The 19,210-nt window shown below is 35.1% G+C and overlaps 1 protein-coding gene across 1 annotated transcript; it reads right to left on the bottom strand.

Annotated features, from left to right (window-relative positions):
* Positions 1–4,632: 4,632 nt before the first annotated feature.
* LOC308244860 (histone H3.3A-like) lies at positions 4,633–5,043 on the bottom strand (the record flags this gene model as incomplete). Its single annotated transcript, XM_080661151.1, has 1 exon — positions 4,633–5,043. The coding sequence occupies one exon, from the start codon at positions 5,041–5,043 to the stop codon at positions 4,633–4,635; it is 411 nt and encodes a 136-aa protein (XP_080517277.1).
* Between the last annotated feature and the right edge of the window lie 14,167 nt (positions 5,044–19,210).

Below are 19,210 nucleotides of genomic sequence, written 5' to 3' on the forward strand. Positions count from 1 at the left end.
TCTAAGGCTGTTTCAAAATACAAAGTATATAGTGTTAATTTGGACTGAAATAACAAATACATGTACATTTTCTACTTATTCTAGATACAGTATTTTCCAGAAGAGCAAGTAGTTTGAATTATTAATCTGGTAAACCCATTCAGCTTCTCTTGTCAACTGAATATCTTGTCACACAGTTCCTTTTTTCTTAAAATACTGAATGTCCTTGTCTAAGGAATTTGTCTTACATGAGGAAACCAGTGGGCCTAATTCATCCACCTAATCTTAAATGAATAAGTAATATAAGTAAATTAGTAAATTAATCTTAAATTAATAAATTCTCATTTTACTATAGAGAAACTCACTTTAAGATATATATTTTTCAACTTCCTGAAATTTATGAATTGATACCTAAGCATTTTACTTTAAGAACAACTGGAAAAAGTAGTTAGGCTACTTCAGGCAAGATTGTATTCACCCTATTTTGTATTAATAAGATTATATAGACTTCAGGTATTCAATTCTATAATACATGACTTTGTCTTTCAGCATAATGATCTTTTCCACTTCAGAGATTGAAGCAAATAGTCTTTTCCAAAGATATGTACACCAATACTCACATACACACATATACATATACCTACATGCATATATTTATAGTATACCAATACATACATAATATGAACATATATACTCCATCCACCTGTTCTTATAATTTCATATTGAATTCCTTGAAATGAGTAGAATTTGTAACAGCCTTGACCAATATATAGGGTGTCTAAAAATATATATATATATACATATATATATATACACATACTTTTTGAATTATAAAGGCAGTGTTTATTAAAATACATTTCATTTTCAAAAATTGAGCTATCAACTAGTAAAGTGTGTACACATTTTTGGGACATTCTATATAATGATGAAAGTGAGGCTATGTACTTCTGAGACATTTGTCTGTCTCTGTCTTGGACAAGTGCTTGAGGAGCCCTGAGGTGGTATAAGAAATCTGGTTACATTGAAATTACTACTAGTATACTGAAGAGAGCACGCGAAGAGACTACAAAGAGAGGGAATGAGAGAGCTGCCTGAGAAAATCCAGGTGTTTCATCCCCAGGTCTTCTCACATGTTCTCAGCATGCCTTCAGATGGTTCAAGCCCCATTCTCCAAACCACCTTTTATAATGCTCTAATAAGCAAAATAAATGTTTTAAGCAACTAAGGTATTGAATAATTTGTTACACAGTCCTGATAACTGGAGTAGGATTCTACAGAAACTGATTGGTGGTATAGTCTAATGAGAGAAAGTCTGTACATGTGACAACTTAATACTATATTCTCTACTTTAATTTAGCTCTCTCCTATGGGTAATTGAGGGGGGAAAACACCTTATTCTTTTTTTTAATTAATTTATTTTTTTAATTGTTTGAAGTATTACAAATAGTAGTACATATGTCTCTTTTTTCCCCCATTGACCTCCCCCCAGCCTCCCCTTCCCCCCAGTACATGCCTTTACCTGCCCGCCCCCCTGCCAGTGTCTTTTATCCATTGGTTATGCTTATATGCATGCGTACAAGTCCTTCAGTTGATCTCTTACAGCCCCCCCCCCCCCCAAAAAAAAACCTCCTCTGCCTTCCTGCTGTAGTTTGACAGTCTGTTCGATGCTTCTTTGCCTCTGTATCTATTTTTTCCCCTTCTCTTTCCTTTAAAAAATCTTGCCTCTGCAGACTAGAAATAAACATAAAATAGCAAAAAATGTTTGAGTCCCAATTTCAATGTCCAACAGTTCTGAGTCCCCGTTTCAATGTCAAACAGTTCCTTATGTGTACATGTCAGCAATGATATCTGGATGGTGGGCACATGGTGGCAATGCAGGTCCAACCCTCTCTGGTTTGGTCCTAGGCAAGCTGCTGCATTGCACAGCTTCTGACTGCTAGCGTGGCAAGGCGTCGTCAGCGTCTCCCATCTCTGGACTGTTTCTCCTCTTGTCTTCGTGGTTGGAGCAGACCTGTAAATTCCTCTCTGTTGCAGGAATCCACATGGTCTTGGAGTTGGAAAAAACACCTTATTCTTAAAGTTTTTTGTTTGTTTGTTTTTAGTCTGAGGTGATATTTGTTAATAGTTACCTTATCTTACATCTATATTTTGCTTTCCCCATTCTATGGTCATTTCATGGAGAGATGTCAACCATGCATGTTTTAATTTCATGTTTTTCAGAAATCTAGTAGAACTTCTCCAGGTTATTGAGTTTTGTGAGCAGTGACACTGACATACAAAACACTTTTGTTCAAATAATTTAAACCTAAACAAGAAGACAGCTCTTTAACTGTTAAAAAAAAAACATTGACATAGCTAAAATAATAGTATGCATCAAACAAAATTATTTATTTGGTGGGATTAGGTCTAGTTATCCATTTATCAATTGACTTCTGGCTAATTTTGTATAGTGCAACTGAACAACTTGGGCAGAATTCCAAAACTAAAACCTGAAATTAATATACCATCACTCAGTGAGCAGTATGTCACATTAATTAAAGAATAAGCTATAAAAATTGAACTTAAAATTATATGCATAATATTATATTTTATTTTCTACCTATCTTCCTGGTTATATTGAGACGTCATTATTTCAAGTAAAACTCAAAAATGGTCTTATATTGTACTAGACAAAATATATAATTACTAACCTTTAAAATAATAAAGTATAAGACTGTTTATGCTTTGACAAATTGGCCAAATAAAATGAAGAGATAAAGGAGATCAAGAAAATATAATTTCATATGAACTTTGGTCAGTTAAGTATTAGACACAACTGGGCAAAGGAACTTATATAGGCACCTTACATCTGGACATAGGTATGTTGAACAGGATCATTCTACAAACAGAAGAGAAAATAAATGATTATCCTTATTTAAACTGTGATAAATCTTGAATAGTGTGTCAGACTCCTAAATTTCTACTTAAAGAAAGACTAAAGTACATATATATGTAGAACTTTTTGTGGTTAAAATTTTAAATATGCATCTTTTTTAAGAAATATTATTTGGTTTCAATCTCAGAAACAAATTATTTGCTATATGGTTTTGAGTGGTAGAATGATATAAACACTACAGTATCATATTTCTTTTATGCTTAAAATATTGATCTATGTTTTTAAAATTTGATATATAGAGTATGTACTAGTATACATGTATGCATCTATATTCCTATCTGTTATTGAGTATTTATAAGATAAATAATAATGCTTTTCAACTTTTGCACAATATTAGTTTATCACTAAAATAAATAGTGATATAAAACTGGTAAGTAGATACTTATTATAAATAGAAATTAAATACTTATAAGCAGAGAATTAAAATTCACAGGAATTAAGTACTTTGCTAAATTTACACAGCTGCTGAATGCAAAATCCAGTATTTGAACAGTGCTTTAACATAATACTTATTCATTCATTTATTCAGTATATACTTATTGTGATCCTGAATAATACATTTCAAAACATGTAATCAAAACAAATTAGTATTAAAACTATATCAAGAAATTTCATAAATCACTAAGAAAAGTATAAAGAGTCCAAGAAAAGTAAATGGCATAAATAGGTATCTCAACAACAAAACAAAACAAAAAAAAAAGAAAGAAAAGAAAAAAAGATAAGGATATAGATATGGCCAATAATTTATAAAGAGGTGTTCAACCTCATAGTGTTAAAAAAATCATAGCCACAATGGAATTATATTGTATATACACTTTATTTGGAAAAAAAATACCACAGTGAAAAATAAATCTGATAATAACTAAATGTTGAGAAGAATATAAATCCACTGGGATCCATTATAGTGGGAGTGAAAATGATAGATCCACTTTGTTAAAGTTTGATGCTACATTTGAGCATGATTTCATAATTATGAATTTATACATTTTCTTCTCTCTAGCAATGTAATTGAAAATTATCAGCTCAAGGGATATGACTTCCAAAGTGCAATATTAGAAATGTACAAAGATGTTCATAAGCAAACAGTACTCTCAAAAGCAAACTCCTAGGGAAAAAAGTCAAGAATTGATAAATAAGAAAGTAATTAAAAATAATAAAAAACTGCTGTATATTCACATAATTAAATATTATATATCATTTTTTGTAGTTTAATGTATTTTAATAGCAAACTTACAGGAACAACACAGAAGACAGACAACATTAAAAACATGTACTTGTATGTAGGACAACTAAGTTAGAAAAGTATAGTGAATGGATGGAATCTACTGTATGATAAAAATGCTACAAACACCATTTAGTTGCCATCAATAAGAAATATACTTGTTTTTAAAAAATCCAAATGCTGGCATTGTCCGGAAAAATTTAACAGGTTTATTTGTACTGTTATAAAGTTGAACTGCTGAAACTTGTTCACTGAAACATTTGACTTGCATTAATGCTTTATGTCCCCGCATTTATATTAAAAAAAATCACACACAAATGAAAATGGAAAAACTGCCAATACCTGATTTCTGCCCCCTATTTTCAACTTGCAGTCATATACTTAGGTACCTTTTGACACCATGGAAAAAAAAAAAAACCTAACGTTCAGAACTACCAATAACAGGAAGAAGAGACATTTTTTAAAAGAATGAAATGTTTTCCATCATAGTGGATTCTTAAGCACGTTCTCCACGTATGCGGCGTGCTAGCTGGATGTCTTTTGGCATAATTGTTACACGTTTGGCATGGATAGCACACAGGTTGTTGTCTTCAAGAAGGCCAACCAGATAGGCCTCACTTGCCTCCTGCAAAGCACCAATCGCTGCACTTTGGAAGCGCTGGTCTGTTTTGAAGTCCTGAGCAATTTCTCCCACCAGACGCTGGAAGGCAAGTTTGCGAATCAGAAGTTCAGTGGACTTCTGATAACGTCTAATTTCACGAAGTGCCACAGTACCAGGCCTGTAACGATGAGGTTTCTTCACCCCTCCAGTGGAGGGCGCACTCTGTGGAGCGGCTTTGGTAGCCAGCTGCCTCCTCGGGGCTTTGGCCCCTGGCGATTTGCGGGCAGTCTGCTTGGTAGGAGCCATGGTACAGAGACCTCTTTACTTACCCCCCTTCTCCTTCCGCTGGAGCTGGAGGCGGCACAGGCATTGGGGAGCGACGGCGGCTGTGAACACCTATATATCATTTAAAATGAACAAATATATAGATCTCTAAGCAAGTAAAATGAGTGATTCTCCAACACACACATATAAATTCTATTTTTGTGACATTTTTATACTTTAAAAATTTTTAATTAGTTATTATGCAGACATAATGTCTTTTGACCGAATCCTGAAATATATTTATTCAAGATATAATTGGAGGAAATGGAGATTTCATTTATGTGCATATGTATATGTCAAAACCCTGGCAATATAGCTACATGAAACTACTACTCATGCTAGCCATTCTATTGTTTTAAACCTATTCCAAACAATTACACATATCCCAAAGAAAAGAAATGGATCCATGTAAAGGTAACAACTTTAAAGCATTTTTCCCAGTTATTTTTCCTTTTTCTTATTTTTTAAGATGGTGGGATTTTATGCAGAAATAGTTTGGAAAAAAATTTAGTTATAAATTTCACTTCTACATAATTCACACATGTATTTTGAATACCTTAAATAATCATAGTACATTTTAATAATGTATAAAACTTATAATTTCTATTATAAGTTAATATCTAGTCTATTTTCAAATTTTCTCACTAGTCTCAAAATGTTTTACCTTCATTTCTTTTACAAATCTGAATTCATATGAATTTTGCATATTGTATTTGGCATTTATGTCATTTAAGAGTCATTTAATCTAGAAAAAGTCCCCTTTATTTTTATGCTTAAGTATATATAGGACATAATAGAAGTCATAGGATCATTTCAATTGAAACAGAACAATTTATTTCATATAGTTCAATAGAACTTCATAATATAAACTATTAGCACACCAACAATAGAAGAAAAATTCCTCAAAGTGATAAGGTACCTCTGAAAAACCTACTGCTAACATCAGAATTAACATAGGGCTCAAAAATCATGACGATGAAAAACACACAAGAAATTAGTTTATTAGAGTCCCAGTGCATGAAAATTCATGCATTGGCGGGGTGGGGGGGTTCCTCAGCCTGGCCTGCCCCCTCTCACAGTCTGGGAACCCTCAGGGGCAGGAGATGACCCAGTGATCAGGGAAAGGCAATGCCCCATCACACCTCTGCTGCTGCCACTGCCGGCAGCGCAAGCCTTGGCCATCCCTGGTTACCTGAGCCTTGGGCAACCCTGGGCGGCTGGGCTGCTGGGCAGCTCTCATCTGAGGCTTGCCTACGCCTCAGTCCGGCCCTGGGCGGCTGGGAAGCTGTCATCCAAAGCTTGCCTGCACCTCAGGCATCAGCTTGGCAGCTGCCATCCAAGGCTTTCCTGCACCTCGGGCTGTCCCTGGGTGGCTGGGGGGTTGAGGGGACTGGGGGACTCCAGAGGCAGGCGTGCAGAGCCGTGTGCCTGCTGCCCTGACGGGGCTGAGGGGACTGGGCGCTGCCATTTTGTGGCTGTGGGCACCCCTATCTTTGAGGGTGTGGCAGTCAATTAGCATATTCTCTCCTATTGGCTGTGGGCACTGCCATCTTTGGGATGGCGTGAGGGTCAGTTAGCATATTCCCTCTTTATTAGATAGGATAAAAATATACAATTATAAATGGATCAATGATGAAATTATGCTTTTTTCCAATGTTGGTGACTAATCTTATTTTGTGTACTCAAAGTGTTAAACCAATTCTTTAAAATGAAGAAAACTGCATATATGTGTATATATGGCCAGTACTGATGTTCTAGAATTTGGGGATAGAGAGCAGAAAAACAAATGTTTTTGTCTTTAATGCAACTTAAATTTCGGTGGGACAGAGATAGACAATTAGCAAAAGATTCAATGAAATATTATGTATCTATTTATACTGTAAAAATTGAGGAAAATTACAGTTGGGTATGAAAGCTAGCATGATATAGTTGGTGGCTGAAGAGTTATTAGACTATTTTCTAAATTGGTCAGGCTCTGAATAAATGAAATTTTAGCAGAGATTTGTATGGAATCAGGAATTACTATGTAAAAATATTGAGGAAGGAACATTTCAGGAGCAGGACCACCAGTACTAAGGGTATGAGGCAGAAAGGAGTTTGGTATTTTAAAAGCACAGCAAGAAATGTAAGATTTGTAGATCATAGTGAGTGACTGGGAGAGAGGTTGGAGAGAAAGTTAACAGGATTAGGCTGCTTTTTAAATACAAATAGATCATGTAAATCCCTGTAGTCTATTTGGATTCAATCTTAAAAATAAATATTTGCATATTATTAGGAGATACAGATAAACCACTAAGGAGAGGAGTGATAGGTCTGATTTTTTTAAAAATATCATTAGGGTTGCTTTTTAGACTCATAACAATAGGATTGAAATCAGAGGAATGTTTAGGAAATTACTGCATTATCTAAGTATAAATTGTGAACTAGAAGGTGTTAGCAGGAGAGGTAGTGATCAATGGTTGTATTGATAAATCTTTTTAAGGTAGCATCCCTATATCTTACTGACTAAATATGGTAAAAAAATAATAAATGTAGCCCAGCTAGCGTGGCTCAGTGGTTGAGTGTTGACTGCGAACCAGGAGATCCTGGTTTGATTCCTGATCAGGGCACATGCCTGATTGCAGCCTCGGATCCCCAGTGTGGGGCATGCAGGAAGCAGCCAATCAATGATTCTCTCTCATCATTGATGTTTCTCACTCTCTCTTCCTCTCCCTTCCTCTCTGAAATCAATAAAAAAATATATTTAAAAAAATAACAAATGGATAAAACAATGTACAGTTTTAGGCTTGTGCAAATTTTATTGGGAATGCCATATTGATCTAAGAAAGATAGGGCAGACAAAGGTTTAAAGGGATAGGTAGAAATAACAAGTTTAACTTGGAATGTGTTAAATTTGAGCTGTTTATTAAGCAACCAATAACTTTTATATTAACTAGGTAGTTGGATATAGATAATACATTTTATGGGATGGGTCATTGATGGAAATATTTATTTAAAATAAATTGGTGCAAGAAATAGCCTAGGGAGCAAGAAAAGAAGAGAGGTCTGAAAAATGAGTTCTGAGACACTCTGACAGTTAGAAGTTAGGAAGAGGAGACATGGATGGAGAAGGAGAGGGAACAGCAATGAAGAAAAGTAGAGAAAATTTTTGTCCCTGTGGCAAGCAGAATAAAAGCACAGCAACTCTTTGCAAATTCATATTCTCTAGAATTTGCAATGGTATATTTTACAAACTGTATTTACACACATTCCACAGCTGTTCTCTCCCTTATTTTTGTTTGTTTCTTGTCAGTGGACGATAATTTTCTCCTCTGCTTTTGTTATCATTTAATTAGATGATTATAATAACAATTTAGCTGGACATCGTGCTGTGGAATAGCCAGAAAATTGTCTTTTTCTTTTTTTGAATTGGGGATGTGAAATATTGTTGTTTGTATGCTTGGCTGAATTCCAAAGTACATTTGAATGTGGGGACTGCAGTGAAAAAAAGCATTATGTGATGATATCATTTGAAATAATGCCATTCACACAAAGGCATCCCATAGGAGCTCAGCTTAGGGTGAATATACAAATTGGGTGGTGGTGGGGGGGAGTGGGGAGTCCAATCATTTGGAATGGGCAATATATTCATCTTTATTTAGTCTTTCTGTGCCAAAAAAGAAAAAAGCATTTTATGTTTTGATATATTTCCAGATCTGAGGTGGCATGTAATCAAGGAGACAAACCACCTTTAGTTCTGTTCCTGAAATGGTTGACAACCTTATATTTGATACTTCTAAAAATATTGATGATATGGCCTGAACTACTTGGAAAAGGGTTAGTTATCATTGTAAATACAGGGTTTATTTCTATTACTATAACTTCATTTGGTGCTTAATTAATGCTTCATGTTGAATTAATCATTAGAGAAGCATACTTTTTAACCTAAATGAGAAACACTATATGCAGAGGAGCAGCAAATTACTGCAGAACTCACAGATTAAAATATTTTCTATGATTAACTGGCACAAAACAGAATATCTGGTTTAGACCTTAGACTGATAGCTAAGAGGATGAAAGAAACACTGCATAATAACTTTCAGCTTCAATAATGACACTAATTGAATCAACAGAACATTTCTGGTGTTTAGGATATTAAAGCATCTAAGAATTACTTTTATTACATTATTATTTTTATTTATTTATTTATTTATTTATTTATGTTTTGAAGGATTTTTTTTTTAAATAAATCTTTATTCAGATTATTACAATTGTTTCTCCTTTTTCCCCCCATAGCTCCCCTCCACCCGGTTCCCACCGCACCCTCTGCCCTTACCTCCCCCCCCACTGTCCTCATCCATAGGTGTATGATTTTTGTCCAGTCTCTTCCTGAACCCCCCATACCCCTTTCCCCCTGAGAATTATCAGTCCACTCCCTTTCTATGCCCCTGATTCTATTATATTCACCAGATTATTCTGTTCCACAGGTTTTTAATTCACTTGATTTTTAGGTTCACTTGTTGATAGATATGTATTTGTTGTTCATAATTTTTATCTTTACTTTTTTCTTCTTCCTCTTCTTTAAGAATACCTTTCAGCATTTCATATAATACTGGTTTGGTGGTGATGAACTCCTTTAGCTTTTTCTTATCTGTGAAGCTCTTTATCTGCCCTTCAATTCTGAATGATAGCTTTGTTGGGTAGAGTAATCTTGGTTGTAGGTTCTTGCTATTCATCACATTGAATATTTCTTGCCACTCCCGTCTGGCCTGCATAGTTTCTGTTGAGAAATCAGCTGACAATTGTATGGGTGCTCCCTTGTAGGTAATTAACTGTTTTTCTCTTGCTGCTTTTAATATTCTCTCTTTGTCTTTTGCTCTTGGCATTTTAATTATGATGTGTCTTGGTGTGGTCCTCTTTGGATTCCTTTTGTTTGGGGTTCTGTGCGCTTCCTGGACTTGTAAGTCTATTTCTTTCACCAGGTGGGGGAAGTTTTCAAATAGGTTTTCAGTATCTTGCTCTCTCTCTTCTTCTGGCACCCCCATAATTCTGATGTTGGTATGCTTGAAGTAGTCCAGAGTCTTCTTACACTATCTTCAACTTTTTGGATTTTTTTTTCTTTTTGCTTTTTCGGTTGAGTGTTTTTGGCTTCTTTGTATTTCAATTCTTTGACTTGATTCTTGTGTTCCTCTATTCTGTTTTTGGGTCTCTGTATAATATTTTTTATTTCAGTCAGTGTATGTTTAATTTCTAGTTGGTCCTTTTTCATATCTTTGAGGGTCTCGTTATATTTATCAGCCTTTTCTAGGATATTCTTGAAAAGCCTTATAACCGTTGTTTTGAATTCTATATCCAGTCATTTGTTTTCCTCCATTTCTTTCGTTTGTGATCTGTTTCTTTGGTGCCACATTTTCACTGCTTCCCTGAGTTGGTAGGGTAAATTTGTGTGCTAGGTTTTCTATATAGCCCAGTGGGTCAGCCTCCCCTGTTAACCTGAGGTGGACACTCTTGGTGCACCCCTTTGTGGAACTGTGTGTACAGCCTTGTTGTAATTAAGTCTTTATTGTTGTTGGTATCACTGGGAGGAATTGACCTCCAGGCCAGTTGGCTGTAAGGATCAGCTATGTCTACACTGGGAGAAGTTCGGTTCTGGAGACAGCCTTATAGGATTAGACTTGCCAAATTGCAATAGCCTCTGTGCTCAGCTTGGATGGGGTGGAGTCTCAGGGCGGAGCAGACAGTCTTGGCTTCCCGTCAGCCTTGCCCTTGCTTGCAGGCATAGATCTCTGCCTTCCCCAGCTCCCGAGTCTCTGCCCGAGAGTCCAGACTCCCCCCACAAGAGCGTGGGTCCCCAGGGGCTCGCCTGGAACTGGGGTTCAGTGCAGTCAGAACTGGGGCTCAGTGCAGTCAGGAGCCTCTGACTCCCTTCCACTAGGGAAAGCCTGTGGTAACCTCCGCATCCTTTGTGCGCACTGGCATGTGCGCACCTTCAGACCTCTGCCTTCCCGGCTCCTGAGTCTCCGCCCGAGAGTCCAGACTCCCCCCGTAAGAGCATGGGTCCCCAGGGTCTCGCCCGGAACTGGGGTTTAGTGCAGTCAGAACTGAGGTTCAGTGCGATCGGGGGCTTCCTTCCCCCTTCCGCCAGAGAAAGTCAGCCAGGCTCTCAGCCGCCCTTCCTCTCTGCGCGCACAAAGACCCTTTGCGGTACCTCCAATTCTCTGTGAGCTTTTCTCTTTCCTTCTAGTTGTAGAATTTTCACTCAGCCAGCTTTCCTGTAGTTCTGGATGGTGTCCGTTCTGTCTTTTAGTTGTAGTTTTGAAATTGTTGTGCGAGGCAGCAGTTTAGGTGCTTACCTATGCCGCCACCTTGGTTTCCCCTTCTACATTATTATTTTTAGTTCTCAAATCCAGCACATTGGGAGTTTCATTTAACCTCTGAAAATAGATTCACAATTACATGCCTCACACTTTATATTTTAATATATGATATATGTCATATAGTATATATAACACATACAGTATATAACATATATTTTAAATTATATATTTGATTAGATAATCTGTAATATTACATATACATATTTTTAATCAAATATTTTACTGATAGCAGAGAAGAATAAAAGAGGTGAGGCTGTGGACTAAATAATAGAGTCCAGCTTAAAATGCCATGTGGTGTTTGGTTTCTATGATATAATTAGCGTCATTTTTCTCCTATGAAATAGTATTTGTAATTTATTTTCATTTTTAACCTATCTACAAGAGATATTATTGGATGACATAAAATACAAACTAATCTATGAAAAAGAGTTCCTGGTGTATAGTGATTTAAACAAGTAGACTCAGATTTGCCTTTCATGGGATAGGACAGGGGATGTAAATGAACTCTCTTCTAAAATGCCTACAGAATTTCTCAAGGTGGATTTTACCAATATTATAATATTACTAGCAATTTATAATGTTCTAGTGGTTTTGATCTTTTTTTTTCTTGTATCACAGCAAATGAGGTGTTAACGTCAATCATCACATTAACAATTTAGCAGAATCAAATTTAAAAATGTAAAATAGGGGCATCCAAGATGGCGACAGGATAGAGGCAAGTTATACTCACCTCCTTCCAGGACCAAACTGGAGGTACAGCTAAAATATAGAACAATCAACCTGAATAACCAACTGAAGATGAGCTGAGCAGAAGTCTTACAACCAAGGGTTTACAGATGAGCCCACACTGAGACTGAAAGGAAAAGCAGAGCCACATGAAGGGCTGATCTGGCTCCTACAAATGGCAGCTGAGATTCCTGAGAGATAGCTTAGCTGAAAATGTAGCTCCCTGAGGAGCATGGGGTCTCAAACACAAACCAGGCTACCCTGTTCAGAGAACCAGAGCCAGGAAGAAATACTCATGTAATATCTGGCTGTGAAAATCAGCAGGGATTCTGTCCACCAAAGAAATGCAGGAGTCTTATAGAGACCCAGGCTGACAAACAAAATCTTGCTCACCACCACTTACCCTGGGCTCCAGCGGAGGGAGGGTGGAGCAGGCTAGAGCTGTGTGAGAACTGACGAGGGCTTGTGACTCTGGAGAGAAAGCTGAAGGTAGAGGTATCAGGGTCCCTGTGCTGAGCCCCTCTGCCACACTACAGACACCACAATCTATATCTACTTTAATCTACAGAGCTTTTTAGTACCTGCAAGGTCTATACTTAGCTACCTCTAATTCTTTATATCTTACTTAACCCTAAAGTAAAACTCACCTAAGTCTACACCTTCATTCATTTGATTGCTCCAATATAGGACTTTTCTTATGAATCAGTATTCCTGGTCATTTCATAGGAAGTTGATTTGTCTACTTGTCAGTGTTCTATCCTCTCCAAATCAAAGCAGGTCCTTGCTACCCTTTAAAACTACCCAAACCACAGAACTACACTTGAGTCTTATAAATTTTGTCCTTTGGATTGCTCACACCTAACAATAACGAAATTTAAAAAATTGAATCAGTGGTATGTAAGGAACAAAGGAAGTTGTGAAACATCTAGTTTGTTAAAATATACAGGAAAGTTAAAACATGAACAAAGTAGACATGAAGAAATCAGTAATAAAAGTAAGAATTCAGCAATGCTGGCTATATATTAGATGAGAATTCAGGCCAATTCTCATTAAATTTTAAAGGGCTCCCAAGGATGTTTAGTTAAATGTATGCATGTTAAAATTTTCTATGTATCATGTATGTTCAGGTTTTACAGATGATTGCAAACATCTTTAAATTGGGAAGAAAATAAAACAAATTCTATGATGCAGACACTATTGTATGTGTTCTAGGCATTGGACAAAGGGGTTTTACATTTGTTTTGTTGTATAATCACAGCAATTATTCAATTTTCATAATGAGAAAAATGAGTCTTCTATAGGACACAGAAACAGAGGATAGTCTATCAGAATTGGGGTGAGCTAAAATGTGAATCACTTTACTGAGAGAATTCTCAAATCAGCAGGTATTTTAAAACTACTTTAACTTGTATTTTCCTTTTTTTGTGTGTCTGTTTTGTGTTTGCCTAATTCCGGTGACCAGCAGGCTGAATCCATTTTCAGACATAGGCTCTTTCTTTAGCTTTCTATTGACATACTAGAGGTATGGTGCACGAATTCTGTACCAGTGGGGTTCCTCAGCCTGGCCTGTGAGATTGGGCCAAAACCAGCTCTCCAACATCCCCTGAGGGGTCCCAGATTGCAAGAGGGTACAGGCCAGGCTGAGGGACCCCACTGGTGCCTAATCAGGGCCGGGAAGTGCTGCAGGAGGTTGACAAGTCAGGGAGGGACTGCAGGAGGGCTCCAGGGTGTGTCTGGCCCATCTTGCTCAGTCCCGATCGGCCGAACCCCAGCAGCAAGCTAACCTACTGGTTGGAGCATCTGCCCCCTGGTGGTCAGTGCACGTCATAGCGAGCAGTTGAGCATATTATTAGCATATTATTCTTTGATTGGTTGAATGGATGACCAGAAGACTGGACACTTAGCATATTAGGCTTTTATTATATAGGATAATAACGTAAACTAAGTTAGTGTAGGTGTATAACACTGAAAAATCATAAATTAAACAGTGTATCTCACATATAGATCATGAAACAAAACATTTCCAGGAATACAGAAGTTCTTCTCATGTTCCCTTTCCAGGCACAATCCCCTCAAGGATAGCCACTCTTCTGATTTATAATACTCTGGAGTTCTTGATACATAAACAAGTGAAGATAGCATAACTTTTTCCTTCCTGTATTACTGCATTTGGTAATATATTTGTGAGATTTGGCCATCTTGTCTGCTAAATTATAGATTGTTCTTTCTTGCTTTACACTATTCTTTGTGTGAATACTATTTACATAATTTATCCATTCTGAGGTTGAATAGACATGTACTGTTTAGTTGTGTTTAGTGTCAATTAAAAAAATAGTGCTGTTCTGAAAATCCATGTTTTTGGGTGAACACATACATGATTTTCTGAGAAATAGAATTGCTGAGTCACAGTTATGTTTATATTTAGCTTAAATCAACACTGTTACAGGATTTTTGAAGTGATTTTGACAATATCACACACTAATTTATGAGAGTTCTAAATGCTCTGAAACTTCACCAATATTTGGTATTTTTTCTTCCATTTTAATCATTCTGGTGGGTATACTAGTATATTAGTATTTCATGTTTATTCATCTATCAAATGTCCTCTTGTGTGAAATATCTTGTTCTAGTCTTTTACATTTATTCTATTGTGTTATTTATTTGTTTGTTTATAGAAGCTACTTATGGGTACTAGTGATTTTCAGATTCATGTAGTGTGATATATATTACTGAATTTAACTTCTATTTTCTTAAGGATTCTTGTGTCTATATCACTGGAGTATATTCTCTAATTTCATGTTCTTGTAAGATTCTTTGCTAGTTTTGATATCAAGGTTATATTTATATAGAGAAAATACTTTTTTCTATTTTTAAAAACTGTGAATAGTTTTAAAAATGCAATATTAGTGTTATTTCTCCCATAGACATGTGAAAGAATTCATTAGTGAAGCTATTTGAGTCTGGAGATTTCTCAGTGGCAAATATTTTAAATAATGATTTCAATTAATCTAATAGACATACAACCAGTAAGATTCTCTACTGTTTTGTCACCTGTATTTTTTCTGAGACCTTGTCCATTGGATCTAAATTGTCACATGCATTGGCATAAGGTTGTTTTTAATATCCTCTTATCTTATTGATGTCTGTAGGATTTGTAGTGGGTTCTCCATTACAATCCTGTTACTAATAATTTGTATATTTTAAATTTATTTTGCTAAATCTTGCTAGGATATTTGATTTTTTTATTTTCTCAATTAAAAAGTCTCTTCCATTTTATTTATTTTTGCTATATTATTATTAATTTTGTCTACATTTATTAGGTTTAAATTTCTATCTCAGTTCCCTTGTGTCAGGAGTCTGGGGAGCCTTCTTGTTACATTCTTAGAATTGTATTGCTGGTTTAAAGACTATGTGAATGCTCAGCTTTACAAAATAATGCCAAATTACTTTTTAAAGAGGATGTTTTAATTTACATGTGCACTCAAGTAATATATGAGATCACTCTATCCACAGACTCTCTAACATCTAGCATTGTCAAACTTTATAATATAAATGTTACACAATTTAAAATGTTTTAAAATAATATTTAAAATGATAGTTTGCTATGGCCTTTATTGGAGATAATGGAAGTAATTATAATATTTTTAAACTTAACCACTGCCTTTCCTTCTGTTTTCATCAAGGATTTATAAATATATATCATGAAACCAGTCTCAGACAAGATCATGTTAGTGTTCTTTATATTAAAATGTGTTATCAAAGTTAACTTCCTTGAGCTGGGTTTGAAGTTTCACACTGATTATTACATGAGTCAAGTGGGCAGCATGGAGTAATTGACATCACTAAAATGTATACAGATCATGTTAGTTGCTACCCTTAATACATTTTCCCAGCCCTTTGTCCAGGAGCAATAATGAGGAACCTAATTGATCACAGTATTTTAATAACTTGTCTAAAGTCACAAAATTAGTGTGTAGCAGACAGATTTGCTCTCAGTAATGGCTAACATCATGTTTCTTTGGTATTTGACAATAAAATTTTTGTCTTGACCTTTTTAATGATCCCATACAGATGCAAATTTCTTTAAGAATTGTTTTCTGTTGTTGTTTTTACTGTTTGTGAAACTGCTTTTCTCCATTTGCCAAAGTGGTACCATGAATGCTCAGGATTGCAGGGCTATTTGGTTTAAATGCAACAGGTGTCAAAAGTTCAGTAATGACCAATCTCAGGAAACCACTTATTAAGTAGAAATTCATTTTGTATTATAAAATATAAAATTAGGAAAACTTTTGGAAAATGTTATATTAAAACTTTAAATCATTAAATAAAAGAACTAAACACTTCAAAAATATTAGTGGAGGAAAGATTTTACAAACATTCATTTTGTGTATACTTTTCTTCATAGAGTGATTAGGTCTAGCCTGAAATAAATTTGCCATTTATTTCAGAAATCATACTTTTCAAATATGCAATAAAATTCTTATAAAGACCATTAAAATGGAAACAAAGTATAAAATTGGTTTAACAAAGTTAATTATAGAAATAATATGTCATTTTCAAACAAAATGGAATTGTTTAAAAAATTTTAAGGCATGGGTCATTACACATTTTGTGCGTTTGTCTTTTAGAATTCTTTTTCTTCTACATTGAAAATGCAAGAGTTGACACAATGCTGAGTCATTATATTTCATATATGAATTTTGATTTAATGTAATCGAGTCCTTTTGTTCAAGATCAAAATTGTAGAAGTCATAGTTATTCAATGCAGTTTTTATTGTCATAGTTATCAAAAATTTTGTCAATCTAATGGTACATAATGTCCCCTGAAATGTAGTATATAGACTGTGACAACTTTATCTCCCTAAAGTACTTAACCAAATAACATTATAGGAGATCTGTTTCTTCTGGAAAACCTTTTAGAACATTATATACTGTAAATAATAGGCAATATAAATAATAAAATAATTTTGAAATGCTAAATTGCATTGTTATTTAGTATGCCAATGATCTGGAACTTGAATTTTAAATTTAAAATAGATGCCCGGTGAACAAAATCGTGCATGGGGGTGGGGCCCTCAGCTCGGCCTGCACCCTTTTGCAGGAATCGGGCCTAAACCGGCAGTGGACATCCCTCTCCTAACCACTCGCCTGCCTGCATGATCGCCCCTAACTGCCTCTGCCTCCACCACTGCGATTTTGTCTGGAAGGATGTCCATAATGATGTCCAGAAGGTTGTTCGGCTGCCCGGTCTAATTAGCATATTATGCTTTAATTATTATAGATTCCATCTGCTTTTTGTATTATCTGTATAGGATATATATTATCAGTTTTGTTTTATGTGGTTTCACCTATCTCCCATCCTTAAGTTTCTTTGGAAATTTTTGTGTTATATTAAAAACATATGTACTGTATACTGTTGAAGGTGAATGTTAGTCACATGTTTACTCTGACACCAAAGATATTTATGAAAAGGGGTATGGAAAAATATGATAGATGAAGTACATATTTGCCAATTTAATATTTGTGTTTTAAAAATAAACTTTTGGCCCTGGCTGGATAGCTCAGTTGTTTAGAATGTTGTCCTGATATGCCAAAGTTGTGGGTTCAACACACATCAAAGCACACACAAGAAATAACCTATGGATACATGAATAAGTGTGACAACAAATCAATCTCTCTTTCTCTCTCTTTTTCTCTAAAATCAATCAATCAATAAATAAAATAAAATAAAGTTTTTATTTTAGAATAGTTTCAGATACACAGAAAAAAATCAAAGATAGTACAGAGATTTATTATTAACATTTATGTGTATGGTACATTTGTTACAATTAATGAGCCAATAGTCATACATTATTACTAACTAAAGTCCATACTCCTTTTAGATTTTTTTAGTTTTGAGGTAATGTCATTTATCTGTTTCAAGATTGTACCCAGTATATCCACATATATTAGTCATGTCTCCTTAGACATCTCTTGGCTGTGACATTTTCTAACTTTCCTTGTTTTAGATGGCCTTGCAAGTTTTGAGGAGTACTTACCAGGTATTTTATAGAATGTCCCCAATTGGACTTTGTTTTATACTTTCATCATGATTAGACTGGAGTTAAAGTATCATTTGCATCTCAGAATGACTTATCAATGTTGACCTTGATCACCTGGCTAAGGTAGTTCTTGTCAGGTGTCTCTACTGTAGAGTCACCCTTCTTAAACCCATTTCATATTGTCATCTTTGTATAGAAGTCACTATGCACAGTGCATACTTACAGAGTGGGGAGTTATGTTCCTCTTCTTTGAGGGCAAATCATTTGCATAAATTCTTTGGAATTCTGCACAGAAGATTTGTCTCTTCCCCATTTTTTATTTTTACTTCTTTATTTATATTTGTATAAACTTGTAGGTGTTAATTTTATACTTTAGGTTATAATCTAATAGTATACTATTCACTTATACTCAAATTGTTGGCCATTGGGATCAGCCCAGCATGCACTCTCTCCAGTCTTGGACCCTTCAGGGGATGTCCGACTTTTAGGCCTGTGGGATCTAAATCTTATCCATGTAACACCTGATCATTTTTTAATCTTTCTTGGAAATATAAGAATAGTATATTTGTCATGAATAAAGAAACTGAAAAAACATCCTGATTGCCAGTTTTCTACTATAGTCACTTCCCCCATCATATATTCCATAAAATGGTACAATTATGTATTACAATAATAGTCATGAAGGGATTTCAAATTGTGTGAATTCTAAGCCCATTTCCCCTATCCAACCTAAATTTTTTTCTTATCCTTTTGGATTCCTTTTACAATTAAAGGTAATAATGCCTACCTAATTAACTAACCTAGAAACAGAGCACTCACTATTATTTCTGAAAAAGAATTAATGCACATCTTTAATTACCAATAAATATTTAGAAGTATAAAGACCATTAAAATGGAAACAAAGTATAAAATTGGTTTAACAAAGTTAATTATAGAAATAATATGTCATTTTCAATCAAAATGGAACTGTTTAAAAAATTTTAAGGCATGGGTCATTACACATTTTGTGCATTTGTCTTTTAGAAT

The sequence above is a fragment of the Plecotus auritus genome (genome assembly GCF_963455305.1).
Source record: "Plecotus auritus genome assembly, chromosome: 3".
Taxonomy (NCBI): Eukaryota; Metazoa; Chordata; class Mammalia; order Chiroptera; family Vespertilionidae; genus Plecotus; species Plecotus auritus.